The sequence below is a fragment of the Rana temporaria genome, chromosome 4 (assembly GCF_905171775.1).
Source record: "Rana temporaria chromosome 4, aRanTem1.1, whole genome shotgun sequence".
NCBI lineage: Eukaryota > Metazoa > Chordata > Amphibia > Anura > Ranidae > Rana > Rana temporaria.
In genome coordinates, this window is record NC_053492.1 from 436,139,271 (window position 1) to 436,157,968 (window position 18,698).

General features: G+C 44.9%; 1 protein-coding gene across 5 annotated transcripts in view; it reads left to right on the forward strand.

Annotated features, from left to right (window-relative positions):
* Positions 1-18,698, forward strand: part of ANGEL2 (angel homolog 2) — a 34,218-nt gene that overhangs the window by 196 nt on the left and 15,324 nt on the right. The window contains exons 1-4 of one of the 5 annotated variants that reach the window (XM_040351459.1): positions 1,962-2,046; positions 10,222-10,755; positions 12,777-13,000; positions 15,835-15,904. In XM_040351459.1, the coding sequence (XP_040207393.1) occupies positions 2,022-2,046; positions 10,222-10,755; positions 12,777-13,000; positions 15,835-15,904 (853 nt within the window). In that variant the 5' untranslated portion in view covers positions 1,962-2,021. Of the gene's footprint in view, positions 1-1,961; positions 2,047-7,861; positions 7,970-10,221; positions 10,756-12,776; positions 13,001-15,834; positions 15,905-18,698 lie in introns of those variants that run through there. The other 4 variants (XM_040351457.1, XM_040351458.1, XM_040351460.1 and 1 more) reach the window with 4 other exon arrangements.

The following is an 18,698-nucleotide window of genomic DNA, read 5'->3' on the forward strand; positions in this document are numbered from 1 at the left end:
GAGAGACGGAGCAGCGGTGTGTCTATGTAAACGAGGCAAACCGCTGATCTGTCAGGGAGCAAAAGAGAGATCATGGGCTGGATTCAGAAAGATCAGAAAGAACTTGCGCCCTTAGTTACGGCGGCGTAACGTATGCGTGGCGGCGTAAGCCCGCCTAATTCAAATGGGGATGTTGGGGGCGTGATTTCAATTTCACTTGACCCCGCGTATCGTACGTTTTTTGTGAACGGCGCATGCGCCGTTCGTGAAAAAATCCCAGTGCGCATGCTCGAAATTACGCCGCAAAGCCTCATTGGTATCGACGTGAACGGAACTTACGCAAAGCCCTATTCGCGAACGACTTACGCAAACAACGTAAAATTTTCAAAATTTGACGCGGGAACGACGGCCATACTTAACATAGGATACACCGCATATACCTCTCATATAGCAGGGGTAACTTTACGCCGGAAAAAGCCTAACGCAAACGACATAAAAAAAATGCACCGGGCGGATATTGGTTTCTGAATCTGCGTATCTACCTAATTAGCATATTTTTGCTTAACTATACGGAAACGCCACCTAGCGGCCAGCGTAAATATGCAGCCTAAGATACGACGGTGTAAGACACTTACACCAGTCGGATCTTAGGGAAATCTATGCGTAACTGATTCTCTGAATCAGGCGCCTAGATACGACGGCCCGCACTCAGAGATACGACGGCGTATCAGGAGATACGCCATCGTATATCCTATCTGAATCCGGGCCCTTATGTTTCAGCTAAGCTGAAACACGATCTCACTTTTCCTCCCGTGTATCCACTCCCCCCACAGTTAGAAAGCACCTCCCAGGCACACACTTAAATTAACCCTTTGATCGCTCTAGGTGTTAACCCCTTCCCTACCAGTGTCATTTATACCATGGTGTCTCTGGTCCCTAAAAAGTGATGCTTAGTGTCCAATTCAAGCCTTGCTTTCAGATCGCTCTACTGCAGAGTAGGGATGAGCTCTGGCGCGCTCGCCCAGTCCACGTGCAGAGCCCGCCAGGAAGTCGGCACTGCGCTGCGCTAACCACAGGCAGGGAGACATTTCCCGATCTCTGCAGCCAAGCATCGGGACAATGTCTCCCTGCCTGTGATTAGTGCAGCGCCGTGCAGACTTCCTGGCGGGCTCTGCATGTGGACTGTGCGAACACGCCGGAGCTCATCCCTACTGCAGAGTAGTCTTCCCAGTCACGATTTCAGACTGACAGCGGTGACAGCTGGCTGTGCGGGGGATGGTCTATGTGGACAGCTTTACCTCGGATGACTGTGCCATGTGTCTCTTTTAATCATCAACTATGTGAGTTGCTAAATATTGTAACTTAATTAAATGTAACCATATTGCTTCACTTAGAGGCGCCTCTCTTCTCTTTTATGCTGTGTAGCTCTATTTGTGGATGGACATTTTATGGTTACACAACCTATCACATTGCTATAATCTTTTTATATGGACTAAAAACTTAAGAACCTATGAACAATGTGGAACAAATCATTTAAGTTTCCATTATTTCTTATGGGGAAATTTGCTTTGATATACAAGTGCTTTGGATTACAAGCATGTTTACGGAACAAATAATGCTTGCATATTCAAGTTTTTACTGTATTCTGCTTTATATCTAGGAGGTAGCATTTAATTGTACACTCCCCTAAACAAGAGAAAAGGGAGATTGCTGAATGTTGCCTGAGTTGCAAAGAATCTCATGATACTCGACAGAATCCATAAATGGTCCGGCGGTAAACTGAAGGAACAAAAAAAAAAAAAAAAAGTCCCCCGCTGCAATCTTATTATTTTCTATAGCAAAGAGCCTGAGATTTGCACTTGCCTTTTACTTTTACATCATTTTCCTTCAAAATCCCCAAATTCTCCAGGTTTTTTAGATCTCCCATTAGCCATACACTGCACAATCACCTGGTGGAATAATTATCTTCTCTAGACCTAGTCAGTCCTATGTAGCCAGGAATTCTCAGGGGGTAGTGCAAGCAGAATATCTGAGAAGCTGCAATGAATAATAAGAGAAAAAGGAGAGGTAAAGCTATATGTTTTTAACCACTTCCATACAGGGCATTTTCATCCCATTCCTGCCCAGACCAATTTTTAGTTTTCAGTGCTGTCGCATTTTGAATGACAATTGCGCGGTCATGCAACACTGTACCCAAATGTAATCTGTATGTTTTTTTTCCCCACAAATAGAGCTTTTTTTTTGGTGGTATTTGATCACCTCTGCGGTTTTTATTTTTTGCGCTATAAACAAAAGAAGAGCGACAATTTAAAAAAAAAACACGATATTTTTTACGTTTTGATTTAACAAATATCACAATTAAAAAAAAAAAAAATTCCTCAGTTTAGGCCGGTACGTATTCTTCTACATATTTTTGGTTAAAAAAATCTCAATAAGCATTTATTGATTGGTTTACGCAAACGTTATAGTGTCTACAAAATAGGGGATAACTTTATGGCATTTTTTTTTTTCTTTTACTAGTAATGGCAGCGATCTGCAATTTTTATTGTGACCGTGACATTGCGACGGACAAATCGGACACTTTTCACACGTTTTTGGGACCATTCACATTTAGACAGCGATTAGTGCTATAAAACTGCACTGATTACTTGTAAATGTGACTGGCAGGGAAGGGGTTAATATGTTCCCTAAAGTGTGTTCTAACTGTAGGGGGGAGGGGACTCACAAGGGGAGGAGACTGATGTGTGTTCCTCTGTACTGGGAACACACATTGGTGTCCTCACCGCTGACAGGACACAGATCCATGGTCCTGCCGTGATTGCGGGCAATCGCGGGTGCCCGGCGGACTTCGCGGCCTAGCTGCCCGGGAAGCAAAGGACGTCATATGACGTCCACCCGGAGGGAGGAAGGGTTCCTGCCGACATCATTTTACAATAAGGTGACCAGATTTTTAAAATGAAATCCGGGGACATATTTTTTCTTAACTAGTAATGGCAACAATCAGCGACTCTCTGCCCGTCGCCGCCCGCCTCACAGCCTCTCAAGTCTCGCTCTTCGGGCCCCGGCTACTACTGGATGGGGAGCGGAGGAAGATCACGCCGCCAGGGAAGGCAAGGAGATAGGCAGGTGGCTGGCCAGGATTTGAGCCAAGGCAGGAGAACATGCGAGCGGAGCTGAATGGGCATGTGCCCGAAACTGAAGAAATATTCCCTCCGCTCCGACCAGCACATGATCATCAGAAAGGGGCACAGGTAATGGGAAAAATACAACCCCCCCCCCCCCATGCTAGTAGGCACGGCGGAGCGGGGGGGTGTAATTCAATTTTTTTTTTTCTTTTTAATTCTGCACTGATTGTCTTTGAAATCGCCCCTGCCCCCTATTAAATCCAATCTGGGGACAGACTTGGTCCGGGGACAGTGTCCTCAATCTGGGGATGTCTGGTCACCCTATTTTACAATGACTCGGTAGGGAAAGGGTTAAATATATTATTATACACAGTTCTCATGTACATATGATCCTGGTGACGATAAATAGGGTTGTTTCACACGGGCGGCTAGGGGCCAGTAAAAACAAGCAGCTGAGGAGGTTTTACTGCCTCCCTGGCTGCCCACCTGAATCCTAACATTACAGCCTGACAGGACTGTACACATGCTACCTCAGTGGCATTTTTAACTTGGGCTGACCGCCTGTCAAGCTTGCCTATTGAGATAAACGGGGGCTGCACTGCAATCACAAACCAAACACTTGCCTTGCAGTTGTGGAGAGGTCCTGTAATTTAAGATTGACTTTTAGCAATTCAAAAATAAAAAGTAGTTAAAAAAATAAATTGGCAGCAGTAGCACCACCTACCGCACTCTAAAAAGCATTCTACTGCTATAAGCACTGCCCAAGGCTTATACCACATGGAAACTTTTTTTCCCAGTAATGAAGTGCACTTTGGGGGCTCAATATCATTCAATGCAATTAAAATGATTAAACTGAATAAGAATACTCTCCATTTGATTAATTTACCCAACTTGATTGATTTCAATGCTAGGAAGCTGATCAGTGGACTTCAATCACAAATCAGCAAATATCTGGGAACCATTTGTCACACTAGAAGGAATTGTGATGGTAAATGTATCTATCATAGAGGAGTGTTGTACTGTGATCAACTATAACTGCAGAAAATTAGTTTAAAGCAGTACTTATATTGCCCCCCCCCCCCCCTTCAGTAACCTAGAGACTTTTTCCTAACTAGGTTTCAAACATGCCTATTCATAAGCTGTGGTCCTGCAACTGCCAGCATCCCAGTCCTCTGCTCATTGGGGATAAATGTGGATGAGAACTTCTAGCAGTGCCATGTAATATTCCAGTGGTCGCCAAACTGCGGTCCTTTGCTTGTTTTTATCCGGCCCTTGGGGCACTATTTGATTCACTGATGCCATCGAAGGGGCACAATTTCTGCCAATGACACCAACGATGGGGAAACAGCTCCTCTCAATGATACCAGTGCAGGGGTACAATTCCTCCCAATGACACCAGTGATGGGGTGCAAATCCTCCCAATGACACCAGTGGCGGGGTGCAATTCCTCCCAATGACACCAGTGACGGGGTGCAATTCTTCCCAATGATACCAGTGACGGGGTACAATTCTTCCCAGTGATACCAGTGACGGGGTACAATTCTTCCCAATGATACCAGTGACGGGGTACAATTCTTCCCAGTGACGGGGTGAAATTCCTCCCATTGACACCAGTGATGGAGCACAATTTCTATTACCGATACCAAAGATGGGTCATTGTTTACTTCATGGATGCTCAACCGGTGGCCCTCCAGCTGTTACGGGGGAAAAAAAAGTCAGCAGCAACAAAAACTGCAGCTGCTGACTTTTAATATATGGGCAATTACCTGTCCTGGGCACCCGCGATGCCGGCACCCAAAGCCGATCTGTCTCTCGGGTGGAGGCTCTCAGGACCATCTTAATGCAAGGGCACTCCTGGGCACAGCCCAGGGGCCCCAGGCACATGGGGGACCCCCACAATAATCCTGCATTACATTATACTTGCCAACTGTCCCGGATTTGCTGGGACAGTTATGCTTTTTACTAAACTGTCCCGATATGGTCGTGTCCCGGGAAACATCCCAGAACCTATACTATGCCCTCCTGATCCCCCCCCCCCCCATATACTGTGCCCTTCTGCATTCCCCCCTGTACTGTGCCCTTTTTCTTGACTAGTCTTTGATTTATGGAATGTTTTTCTTTTGTAAAATCGATTTTATTGAAAGTACTAATGAATCTATGTTTAATTCTATTAAACTGTTTATAGTTTATTTCTTGAAAGTAGGTGTGTAAATTGGGGCAAGCTGGTAGTGCCCCAGTGCATTACTTTGCCCTGGGGCCCATAATGCTATTAAGACGGCCCTGGAGGCGCTGCCATCTTTGGTAAGGGAATCAGGAAGTGAAGCCTTGCGGCTTCACTTCCTGGTTCCCTACTGCACATGCGCGAGTCGCGCTGCGCGATCCCACTGGTCACTGTTGTCTTCTGGGACCTGTGTGTCTCCCAGAAGCCATCGGAGGGGGGAGGTGCCGGACGTGGCGTAGGTCACCTCGGTGATCTATGCCCGGAAGTGGGAACAAATACTAGGATTACACAGGTATCTGCTCCCTCCTCCCCCTGAAAGGATCCGATCTGAAAAGTGGAAGTTCCATTTTTTGGCTTTGACTTCATATTATATGGTTTTGGTAAATTTGAAGACAAAAATGTGCAGAAAATCGAATAGTGTGTATGGGGCCTTGGAGAAGTTGTCCAGCATAATTTACGCCTGTACATGCATAAACACACCTAAACGCTAGGGTGACCACATTTCCAAACTACCATTCAGGGACACCCCCCTTCCCAAAAATTGGCTTGTGCTGCAACGAATCACGGCACAGTGATTGGACACAAGAGGCGGATTTATGATTTCTCCAATCACAAACAGGGGATTGTGCTCCTCCAGGCATTCCCGTCCAGGACAAGTACTGTCAGTGAGTAAAGCGTTGATGTGGCGGCCTGTTTTTGGGGCATCAGATTGGGGGTGGCTGTGTCAGTTTCATTCCAGGACATTGTATTGTCCTGGAATGAAGGTGCCCGGGACAGACCTGCAAAATGCGGGACTGTCTCGGGCAATCCGGGACACATGGTCACCCTACTAAATGCCAGCTTATGAGCATAAATGTATTCTAATGGCTAGAATACATTTATTACAATGACTTTACGCTCATATACATCTAAATGCAGTACGCACTTAAAGCGGAGTTCCACCCAAAAGTGAAACTTCCGCTTAATCCACTCCTCGCCCCCTTACATGCCACATTTGGCATATCATTTTTTTGGGGGGGGGGAGTGGGGGCTTCAGGAGGAGTGGGACTTCCTGTCCCACTTCCTCCTTCCGCCGATGGGCTGCAAAGGCGAATAGTCTAATTGCCTTTTGGCAGCCCCTCCCAGTAGGCGATCGCCTGGGACACGTGACAGGTCCCAGGCGATTGCCTGTCCAATCAAATGGCGCAGCGCCGCTCGTGCATGCGCAGTGGGTGCCTGGCCGTAAAGCCGAAATCTGTCACGGCCGGTTGCCCACACTTAGAATGAAGACGCCGGCCGGAGAGGAGCGGAGTTCCGGCCGGCGCGTCGCTGGAATGTGGAGCAGGTGAGTGCATGTTTATTAAAAGCCAGCAGCTACACTTTTTGTAGCTGCTGACTTTTAATAAACATTAAAAACGTGTGGAACACCCCTTTAAAGTGGAAATTCACCCAAAAAATCTTTAACATTAGATTGAGGCTAATTTTACTAAGCAGAATCGGGTGTTTTTTTTTTTTAAATGAATGCAGTACTTACCGTTTTAGAGATCGATGTTCTCCGCCACTTCCGGGTATGGGCTGAGGGACTGGGCGTTCCTATTTGATTGACAGCCTTCCGACGGTCGCATACAGCACGTCACGAGTTCCCGAAAGTAGCCGAACGTTGGTGCGCAGGCGCCGTATAGAGCCGCACCGACGTTCAGCTTCTTTCGGCAACTGGTGAAGCGCTGTATGCGACCGTCGGAAGGCTATCAATCAAATAGGAACGCCCAGTTCCGAAGATCATACCCGGAAGCCACGGAGAACATTGATCTCTAAAACGGTAAGTACTGCATTCATTTAAAAAAAAAAAAAAAAAAAAACCCGATTCTGCTTAGTAAAATTAGCCTCAATCTAATGTTAAAAAAAAAAAAAAAAAAAATTCGGGTGAACCCCCGCTTTAAGTACTCTCGTAAATGTGCATAAAAACACAACACTACAGGTATATTTTTTTGCCAAGATGTTTCGGAAAAAATGCAGCGTATTTCTTTATAACCTGTGTGTGAAGTCCTACAGACTGAAGGCAAAATGTTGCTTCCCAAGATATATTTTAACACAAAAAAATATATATATATTTTTGTACAGTAGGAAGCCCAGGACAGCAGCTTCTTTATAAACACAACACAGGACTGTCCCTGTGATGAGCACACAGTACAGCATACGGTGCAGCGTCACATTCCGCTCCCTATCACAGAATGCTGCGGAAGTGACGTTTTTTCGCCGCCATCTTGCTACACCCCACTCATCTTTTCCCCGGACATCTTGTTACACCCACCGGAGTTTTAGATTTGAGACTTATTTTCAACACAAAACGGAGTTTAAAACTCAGATGGGTGTAACAAGATGTCCGCTTGCCCCCTTCTCACTTTATCATTACTGTGCAGGAGTGTGGGGTGTAGCAAGATGGCGGCGACGGAACGTGACTTCCGGAGCATTCTGTGATAGGGAGCAGAATATGACAACACTTGTGTGAGCGACTTCCGGTCTGTACCCGGCTGTGCAGCCAATCAGAAACCGGAGCCGGCTGACCAATGCAATGCGCTGTTGCACGGATTTCCCGGCATGCTGCGCTCTGTCATGGAGGCTGTGCTGTGTGTGTGCTGTCCAAGCCGAGCTCGGTGAGGGTCAGGTGAGTGTAGTGGTGGGGGGAGAAGAGGACACCCGGCCACATGGGAGGGGATGGTGGAGGGCGCCAGCCTGGCAAAGTGACGAGCTCCAGTCGGACAGGAGGAAAACATAACATTGTGTTCTTACTAATGGCTGCTCACCATGTAGAGAGGCCTACAGGGCCTGTGTGTGTATACTGTACAGTGTTATGGAAGGGATATCCTTGGTGATAGGCTCCGCCCACCGAGATTTGGAGAGTTTTCTAAGAATTCACATAATTTGTGTGATTTCTGATAGAGATACTAATATGTGTACGTTGATTTATTTATAGTGAGTGTGTGTGTATTAGTGTCTCTCCCCCCCTCCCCAATTAGCAATATAATTATGAGCACCCACCTAACATTGAATAGATCCCCTTTTGCCACCATAACGCTGACCCATAGAGGGATGGACTGTACTAGACCTCAGAAGGTATGTGATGATCTGTGGCACTGAGCCGTACTTACCTTTATATTCTGATTTTGTCCAGGGCTTCCGCGTTCTGATGACTCCGGGACTGGGCGTTCCTATCCCAGCCTCAGGGTTCCGATGACTGCGGGACTGGGCGTTCCTATCCTTCGGTTCGATGATTGACGGCTTGTGAAACAGGTGACCTGTCGCACAACGCGCATCACCAGATTTCCGGAAATAGCCGCGCTGCCAGTCGGCACTATACGGCGCCTGCTGTGTAGAGCTGACTGCGCAGGCGCCGTATAGTGCCGACTTGCAGCTCGGCTATTTCCCGACATCTGGTGACGCGCGTTGTGTGACAGGTCACCTGTTTCACAAGCCGTCAATCATCCAACGGAACGATAGGAACGCCCAGTCCCGCAGTCATCGGACCCCGGAAGCCCTGGACAAAAACAGAATATAAAAGGTATGTACAGAGAAAAAGAAAGGGGAAAAAAAAACACCGAAAGTAAATGCCCTTACTATGCTGGCTCTAATGTGTGTAATATTAAAACCATTTTTTTTTGGGTGAACCCCCGCTTTAAGAGGTTTATTATGCAGGGAGGTGGGGCACAGCTTAAGATTACGTGATTGGCTGTCACGTGGTCTGAAAACACCTGATTTACAAGGAACGACGGGAGCTTTCAGGAAAAAAACGATGGTAACTGTGCCGGGAGCGTACAGCACATGCGCTCAAAGCACAAGTGTATTGGGGGCCATTAATGCAAATATACGGCCCCTCGGCACTAAGGACCGGGTGCTGAGAGGCCGCATATTTGTATACGACCGCCGCCAAGTGGTTAAAGTGTTAATAAACCCAGGACCCTGCATTCGCTATATCTGGTCTCTCATGGTACACAGAACATGGAAATTGGGGGGGGTTAGGGGCCTGGAGCACCGGTGGGGGACCCCAGAAGAAGCAGATCGGAGACTCTCTTTGCAAAATCATTGCACAGAGCAGGAAAGTATGACATGTTTGTTAGTTATTGAAAATCATGGAGAATATATCTATTTATCTATCTATCTATCTCTCTCTCTCTCTCTCTCTCAGGAAGTCCCCCCAGTCTATTAACCCCTTTTGCATTTTATGAGTAAAAAGTCCAATGGAGTTTTTCTTTTCCCACAACTACAGAAGTGTGAAATTGAACCTGCATTTATGATAGCGATTGGTTATCCTTAACCACTTGGGAACACAAACTCCTGCGCACGGGTGGGATGTTCAACACTTAGTCAATAGTCTGCATGCAGATTTCCTCAAAAGTAATAATAGTAGTGGTAACACAAGCCTTGCTGCCCTTCATGGATGGGGAAATCCTGGCAGAAAGAAAGGCGCACCAGCCTCGTGTACTACCATTTGACAATTTATTAAATAAAAAATGATATTAAAAACTACTCGCAAACAAATGGTGATAAAAGGCTTGTCACAAACGATGAACTAAAATACCCCTCGAACACACTCCAGAATGTAGGGGGGGGGGGGTTCGAGGTACGTCACTACTGGCTTACACGTTTCGAGGCGTCAGGGGCCTCTTCCTCAGAGCCCAGCAGTACAGACCCTTCCACACACACTGCTTAAATGAAAATGCACATAGACACAGGTACCGCCCACCACAGGGACTCTCCCAGGGGCGTGTAATGTAATATTCTTGGTGATAATTGAAACCAGGGCAAGAGCTCTGCAAAGCAATGATGCTGTCCACTTTACCGGGTGTATTGAATGCTGTATTTACATTTCCTGTTTTTATTAACCATTCATAGATGATTTTTTTTTTTTTTTTTTTTCAGGGACTCCAATGTTCCCGCGGCATCTACAGAGTGTGGGCAGCAGATATTTTGCCCATGCTGGGCACTCCCGGGTCTCGTGTGTAAATAGAGACTTTCCTAGATGTCCATGGTGGACTACATCATATCCTCAGTATCCTACATCATATACTCAGTATACTACATCATATCCTCAGTATCCTACATCATATCCTCAGACTCCTACATATTATCCTCAGAATCTACACCAGCCTGTCAGCACTTGGCATCCTCAGGAATACTTCAGACCCTACCCCTTTCCCCAGAAACCCTCATTACTTGGTCCCCGTCCCCCTTTTTTTCCCTGGGCTCCTGGTCAGCAATCGTGGATTCACATTTCACACTATAATATGAACTCTACAGGGGATGAACCAATTAGGAAAAGGAAGAACATGGAGGGTGACAACAGTGGGAGGAAAATGTGGCCAAAGCGATCCTATCCACCAGCTAAGGACTTCAGTATTCCTTCAGCACAGGATTTATCAGGATTGACAGCCAGTCCCCAACCAGAGATCATAGGTAAGGCTGGTAACATTGCAACTCGGCTGTGTGTGTTGGAACAGGATGTCAAATTGACTGAACCTTGCTAAGATCACTTCTTCCCAGCTAGCAATATTGGAGTGGTTAGCTCCTTCCTAGGAAACTGGCAGTGCCAGAGCCTGCCATAAATGGATAGCTTATCATGTAGGAAAACCTTAGCTATCAGATTCGATTTTTGTCATCCAGCTGTGACCCCTCTATCCACCAGGAGCACCCTTATTCCCATTTTGGGTCCCCTTTTTGGATAGTGGGATGATATATGGTGGTGACTTTAGTGCTGCACGATTAATCGTTAAGAATCAAGATTGCGATATATATATATATATATATATATATATATATATATATATATATATATATTTTTTTTTTTTTTTTCCCCTACTGATCTTAAAACATTTTCCCGATTCTATGCAGAGTTCTCTGCTCAAGCACAGCTGTCAAAAAAAAAAAAAAAAAAACACTCAGTCTGCCAGGTTTCACAACATTCCTCAGCCTGAGCTAACTATAAACATTGTATCGTTTTGTTCTTTAGATCAAAGGAATGAACTTCGGTCTGTAAATGAGGGACGTTTAACCACTTAAAGACTAAACTTTTATATATAATGGTGAATGTTGCAATATTTTATGTCACACTGTATTTGCACAGCAGTCTTTCAAATGCAATTTTTTTGGGGAGAAAATACTTTAATGAATAAAAAAAAGCTATTCACCACTTATGCTATGCCTGCAACGCATTTAAATGCACTGTGCGTTTAAAAAAAAAACGCATAGTGCGTTTTTTTTAAGCTTTGCTGCATGAAAATAGGTGCGCTGCCATGTGAAAGCAGCCTTAGGGATTATCTCGCCAAAAATGACATTTCTGTTGTATTTATACAAAAAAATTGATTGAAATAATAAGGTAAATTTTTTTATTTATTTTTCGTAACTTTTTAAAGCCAAAAATGTCATATATTGTAGCTTACCAATCATTTAGATGTGGTGGTGTCAGGAGTCGGGCTCGGAGACCAGTAGTTATAGCAGTACAGAGGCTTGCATCAACAAGCAGGTTATCCTAGTGGATGATACTAACTCACCCGAGGAATCGTGTCTAAGCACTAACCGGACTTCACCAGAGCTCCTGATGGTGGAGATGGGTTTTGCTGCAAGCTAGAGCCAGGTTTTGGTCCTCGGGATCGGCCCATCAGGATGAGAGAAAGCTGGGGTCCTGTAACAAGTAAGGATCAAGCAGAAACCTAGTCAATGAACAAGCCAAGGGTGGTTACAGGGTTGGGATCAAGTGAAAACGTAGTGAGGAACAAGCCAAGTGTGGGTAATGAGTGGTAGTGAAGATGCAGAGGGTTTCAGCAGTGAAAGGAGCAAGATATGGGCTGGAAAAGAGCAAAATAATCTGGCAAACAGGAAGAGCAGAGGCATGACTTGAATTCAGGAATTTCATGGGAGGAGCAAAGAGTTCAAGGTTCATCCGAAACAAGGCAAGATTGTCTAAGGAATCGGACAGGTAGCTGTCCAGCATCTCAGATGGCACAGTGAGAAGAGCTTTAGCCAGACACTACAGAGGTTGCAGGTTCAGATTTGGGCCCTGACAGATGGCTGCATTGATTTTTCTCTTTGGGCTTTCTTCCCTCTGTTATTACCTGGTCAGTAAACCACCTCCTGTATTAGAGTGCCCTCAACTCTGGATGAAGAAGCACAGGGGGACCTTTGGAAAGCCGCGTTGTCAGTCTTGGTCGGGGGGGTTAGATGTACTAGCGGATTTAGATAAATTGAAGCCAATTTGTTATGGTGGCCTCCCTCCATCCCAGCAGCTTCTGTTTTTATTTTAATATTGTGTGAGAATACAACAGAAGAAGCTGGAAAACACAAAGCTGTGCTGCAACACCCAGCACTTCCAGGAGAACAAGCACAGGAATATCTCATTGTTAGAAAATATTAATGACATTTAAGAATACATCATATTCCTATGACATTGACTTTTGTAACATTTTAATTGTCCTCTTTAGCAGAAAGTACAACAACGCGGAATTGGGAGGACTTCAGTCACTTGTACTGTGAGCCACCTGGAGATAGAGGAAAGTTTGATTTTTCCGTGTTGTGTTATAATATTCTCTCCCAAGACCTGTTGGAAGATAACTCATACCTGTACGACCACTGCCGGCGCCCCCACCTGTTCTGGAACTTTCGGCTGCCCAACATCCTCAAGGAGATGGAAGAAATGAACGCTGATGTAAGACTGAGCAGTATTTTATGTAAACTTTCAGGCCAATGGTTTTCTATAAACTCAATTTGTTCTGATTCATTGGGGATTTTCCTATGGAATTTGTTGCCCCCAACCCCCCCCCCCCCCATTGTGTTTTATACAGTAACAGAAAAAAATAGAATTTTTAAAACTGAAAATTACCTTAAAAAGAACCTTGGCTAACTCTTATCAGTGTGACAGTGTAGGGGGTCTGACAATTAGCTGGTCAGTAAGGCTTCTCATCATGTTGCTGGACCAATGTAGTGAAATAGGGGGGGGCTTATGGCAAATCTCTACATTTACACCCGCTCAAAGATATAACTTTAACATGTCAGAAAAATAAATAATAAAACAGAATCGCCAAGTTGGAAAAAGGATCACCCCCCCTTGTTTGTGTTTTGTTGACCCACCTTTATTTGCAGCATTTAGTCTGTTGGAATATGTGTCTACTAACTTTGCATATCTGGATTTTGCAATATTTGCCCATTCTTTTCAGAAATGCTCCAAAGGAGAAGTCCAGCTTGAGCTCATTTGGCTGGACTTCTCCTAAGGGTAACAGGAGTGCAATTCATTTTGCACTCCTGTGACCCGTTTTTAGCTGAAGTCCGCTCTCTGCTGACGTCACTAAGATCAGTCCAGGCACCGCCGCCATCCTGACTCTGGGAGTCTGGATCCGCCTGGTGCCTGGACTGATGGCGATCTCAGCCTCTCGGCGAGAGATTCCCCGCCCCTCCACAGCCCAGCGCTCCAGTGAGCATGGAGGAGCAGAGCAGGATAGCTGCTGATTGACAGTCAGCAGCTCTCCTCTCAGGGAGGTGGGAGAACCGAGCCATCGGCGATGTTCGATGGCTCGGTTCTCAGTGCAGAGACGCCGAGGGACTGATGCAGCATGGGACTGATGCTGCATCCACCTAGGTAAGTATGATTATGGGGGAAAAAACCCAAACCCATACTTCTCTAAGTTCAGTTAAATTTGATGGTGGGATACTGACACAAGGGGGTGATTTATTTTTTGACTCTGTTGTTTGTTTTTTGACATGTTGGTGTTATCTTTTCATTTGGATGTTATATATTGCACTGAGTAAATACAGTTGGATAAAACAAACTCTTCATTTCAGGCTCCATATGTGATTATTTTAAAGGGGGTGATTATTTTCTATAACCAATGTATCTGCAGCCACTTGACCAAGATTTAAGTTCATTACTGGTTAGATTTTCAACATGGCATGTGTTTTCTTCTTTCCTTGCATCTGAATTTCCTAAATGTTCTGCTGTGCAATTCATCCAATCTCTTCTATGGGAGATTGGATGAAAACAGACCGCCTGTCCATTTTAATCCGATCCAATCCTTCAGACGGATGGAAAATAGGGTTCCCATCTGTCTGTATTTCACAGATCGTAAATCGGCAGATATCAGCGGACATGTCACCGCTGACATGACATCCGCTGCTCCATAGAAGTGAACGGAGCATCCAATCGGGTCTTCCCAAAAAAATAAATAAAAAACCTGACAGGTGGACCTGATCGAAGCGCTGTGTGAAAGGGGCCCAACGACCTCCACTCTTCTGGACAGGGCATTTGTGGGGACCGGTACTGATGTTGGAGAAGACCTGGCTTGCAATCTGGTTTCCAATTCATTCCAAAGATTTTCATTAGGGTTGAGGTCAGGACACTGTTCAATTTAATTGGGTTCCTCCACACCAAACTCCTCGAGCCATGTCCAGTGTTGCCAACCTACCAGATTGAAATTTACTGGCAGAACACCCAAAATTTACTGGCACAGCCCAGTTTTTACTGGCGTTTCCAAAAGTTACAAAATTACAGTTTTAAGTGCAAATGTCAGTTTTAGGCTACAAACAAGTAGAGTATGCATACAGCAATATGATTTTAAGATGGATATTCAGGCAGAAACATATTTCTTATTTTATTTTCGATATAGTAAGTAGCTTAGGGACAGGACAGAATGGGCGACGCACACATGAAATTGACGCTCACAGTGACACGGACATCGTTGTCCAGCAGCACAGATGATGCTTCACCAACATGACACGTCCCCTCTTGAGTCACAGTGACAGCCTCTTTCCACGCCAAGTGGTCCCTTCAGTCAACTCCAGTCCAGAGGTCACTGACAGTCCGGCTCCTGGCTTGCCTTGCCTCCCCTCCCACAGACCCGCACAGGAGGCTCTACTTGGGCACCATGACATCACTTTGACACACTCAGGCACTGCCTCCACCAGAGCCACCCCACACCAGCAATGCCCGGACAGGTGGTAGCAGGCACTCGGATAGTCTTGGCCGGCTCTGAAAATGCACATGCGCAGTTCCGAGCCGAGCGTCGCAGCCATATTTTTTTGCTGACAACCTTTTTGTGTCACTGACAGAGGAAAAGGGACTATTTTTTACTTGCTGCCGGTACAATTACTGACGGATGGCAACACTGACCGACATGGCGCTGGCTTTATAAATGGGGCACAGTCATGCTGGAGCAGAAAATGGACTTCTCCCCCAACCCCCCCCAAACTGTTGCCAGAGAGTTGGAAGAGCACAATTGTCTACAGTATCTTTGTATGCTTTGGGTCTAACTGTATCCTTCACTGGAGACGTCGGAAATTAAGTAATTTGGAGAGGTGTCCACATACTTTTGGCCACATAGTGTACATGTGGTGATCAGATATCTACAGACATTTGGCCATATAGCATATTAATAGCACGACTCTTGCAGGAGGTGAATGTGAAATATATTGGAACTTTTTCTGCCAACTTTACTAGTTCACCACTATTTTTTAAATATTCTGCATAATTAATCCTTTTACTTTTTACAGATTTTATGTTTACAAGAAGTTCAGAAAGATCACTACCAGGAACAAATCAAACCCAGTTTGGAAGCACTCGGTATGGAGCCTTTAGATCCTTTATTTGCTAAATGTAGTGAACTGTTTATGTGAAATGATATAGATTTGTTTCCATGCACACTAGGGGCAGAAAAAAATGCAAGGCTCTTTGACCGAGAAAAGTGGCATAAAAATGCTCATGGTGGCTTTTATTGCACAAGAGTTTAGGGGCATTTGCTTTTATACGTTTGTGGGTTTATATATATATATATATATATATATATATATATATATATATATATATATATATATATATATAATTGTATTTATTTTTTTCCCTAAAACATTTCCCTCTGCTCCCCTTTTTTTTTTTTTTTTTTTTTATAATTTTTATTTTATTTTGCTCTTCAACAAAGCACATGGTACAGTACAAAAAAAATAGTGTGCACAACATGACAGATCAGAAACCTTCATAAAGCATTTAACAGTAATAAGAATGAAATATGTCAATACACTTTCAGAATTGTGTCATCTTGTTTAATTCTGTTACCGTTAGGAAATCAGATTACATGGAAAACATTAGTTCCAAAGAAGTCCCCTAGAACAGTGGTCATCAACCCTGTCCTGCAGGGCCCACTAACAGGCCAGGTTTTATGTATTACCTTGGGGAGATGCAGTCTAGAATACTGCAATCACTAAGAAGCAAATGATATCAGCTGTGATGTATTTCAGTTATCTTGCAAACCTGGCCTGTTAGTGGGCCCTGCAGGACAGGGTTTATGACCACTGCCCTATAACATACAATGCAAGAACATGTAATGCTAGTGTGTAAACAGGGGTCCTAACCACGTAGGCCTGTGTGGAGTGTGGTTTATTTTTCTTTTCTATTAAACCTAAATTAGAACATGGGGATCAGGGAGGAATGAGTGAGAAAAGCAATGGTAAAGCAAGGTATTGGTGCAGGGGCTGGTGCTTGCCCAAGAAGCCAAAGGATACCGAGCAGTCAATCGCTACTGCACCTGAGCCCATACAAATCAAGGGGACAGGTACGAAGCGTAATCTCGTGAACACTGAAAGTCGTGCCTGTAATACCACATTTTGCAGAACTTTTCCTAGTTAAATTTCATAGCCACTGTTAGGCGTTCTATTTCATTGATCTTGTTAACCACAGCTATCCATTGACCAACCATCGGGGGTCAGTGTGTTTCCATTTTTGTGGGATGCACACCTTGGTCGCATTAAGCAGGTGGATCGGGAGGGATCTCCTGTACCTACGTCTCAAATGGGGTAATGTTTAGTAAGAATGTTTCTGGGCGAATCTCCAGAGATGTATCAGTAAGCTTATGAATCAGCCGTCTTGCATCTTCCCAGGAGGGTTGTACACTAGAGCATGACCAAAATATATGCAACGTGCCTTGTTCTTTTTGGCACCGCTAACACAGTGGGGTAGAACCTATGGAAGAGTACAGGGGTCCTATACCAGCGAGTCAGAAATTTCTATCCTACTTCATGGTATCTGCTGTACAAGGATGGGCAAAGATGTCTGTATCTGAATCCCGTTCCCATTTCTGAAGGAAGGGGGGGAACAAAGTCCTCATGCAGTTTTAATGTCATATTCTGTGATTTCCAAAGTGTATGACGCATATGGGAAGTTTGCGAACGGCTGGAACTGAGTAATCTTACTATGGTTTACTCTACTCAATCTGATGGTGGTTAAGAAATGGCATATTTGCATGTCTGTCCATGAATTTAAAGGGGAAGAGATCATGGCCTGGATCTCAGAAATTGACTTTTGTGTGCCTCCTGTCAAAAAATGTTGAACTGGTTGGTCAAAAGGAAGTCTTTTGATTCTTATATCCTCCAAGACTGGAATAAAATTCTTGAGCACCAATTATAGAGAGACATTAGATCAGCAGTCTGTGGAATAGATCCTAGGCAGTCTGTTTTGGCCAATACTGCCACTGTAGTACCGATCGTAGAATGCTGTTTCACCTCTAGTGGGAGAGTTTTAGAATGGCATGGAAGCTTCTTTAGAGGAAGTGGTGACAGATCCTGTTCCAGGCCTACCCATCCCTTTTCTGACTTCTGGTTGATCCAATCTAATGTGCGGGGAATGTGTATTGCATAGGAATACTTAAAGGGAAGCCAATTCCCTCTCTCCTTGGTCAGAGCAAGAAGCCTGTATGGAATACGCTTAGTTTTGTGGCCCCATAAAAAGTTCAGAAATTCCTTTTTGTCTTTTAGTTGCGCGAAGGAAAGAGAGGGGAATGGCTACGGGGGAGTCTTTGTTAGAACTATCCTTTTCTGAATGCTATTCCTTTCAAACCAGATAAACGTTTGCTGGTGCCAGCGTTTTAGATCTCTTCTGGTTGATGTTGACCACGGAAGAAATTTTTCTTTAAATATCTCTGACAAAGATGGTTTAAGGTATATGCCCAAATATTACATTTTCTTCTTGGCCCTAGAAAATGGAAAATTGGCCCGAATGTGGTGAAGAGCTGCAGGGGTCAAACTTACTTAAAGCGGTGGTTCCCCCTTAAAACAAATGTCTAACAATACATTTTGGAAGACTGCTTACACTGCGGGTAGGCTGGCTTTTTTTTTCGTACATACCTCGATATCGCCGTTTCATCCCTCGACTTCCGGGTATAAGTCTTGTGGCGGTGGGCATTCCTAGTTGATTGACGTTCCTCCGACCGACGCATACTTGACGTCACGACTTTCCGAAAGAAGCCGAATGTCGCTGCACAGGCGCCGTATAGAGCCAACTCTATACGGCGCCTGCGCAATGACGTTCGGCTTCTGTCGGAAAGTCGTGACGCGCAGTATGCGCCGGTCAGAGGAACGTCAATCAA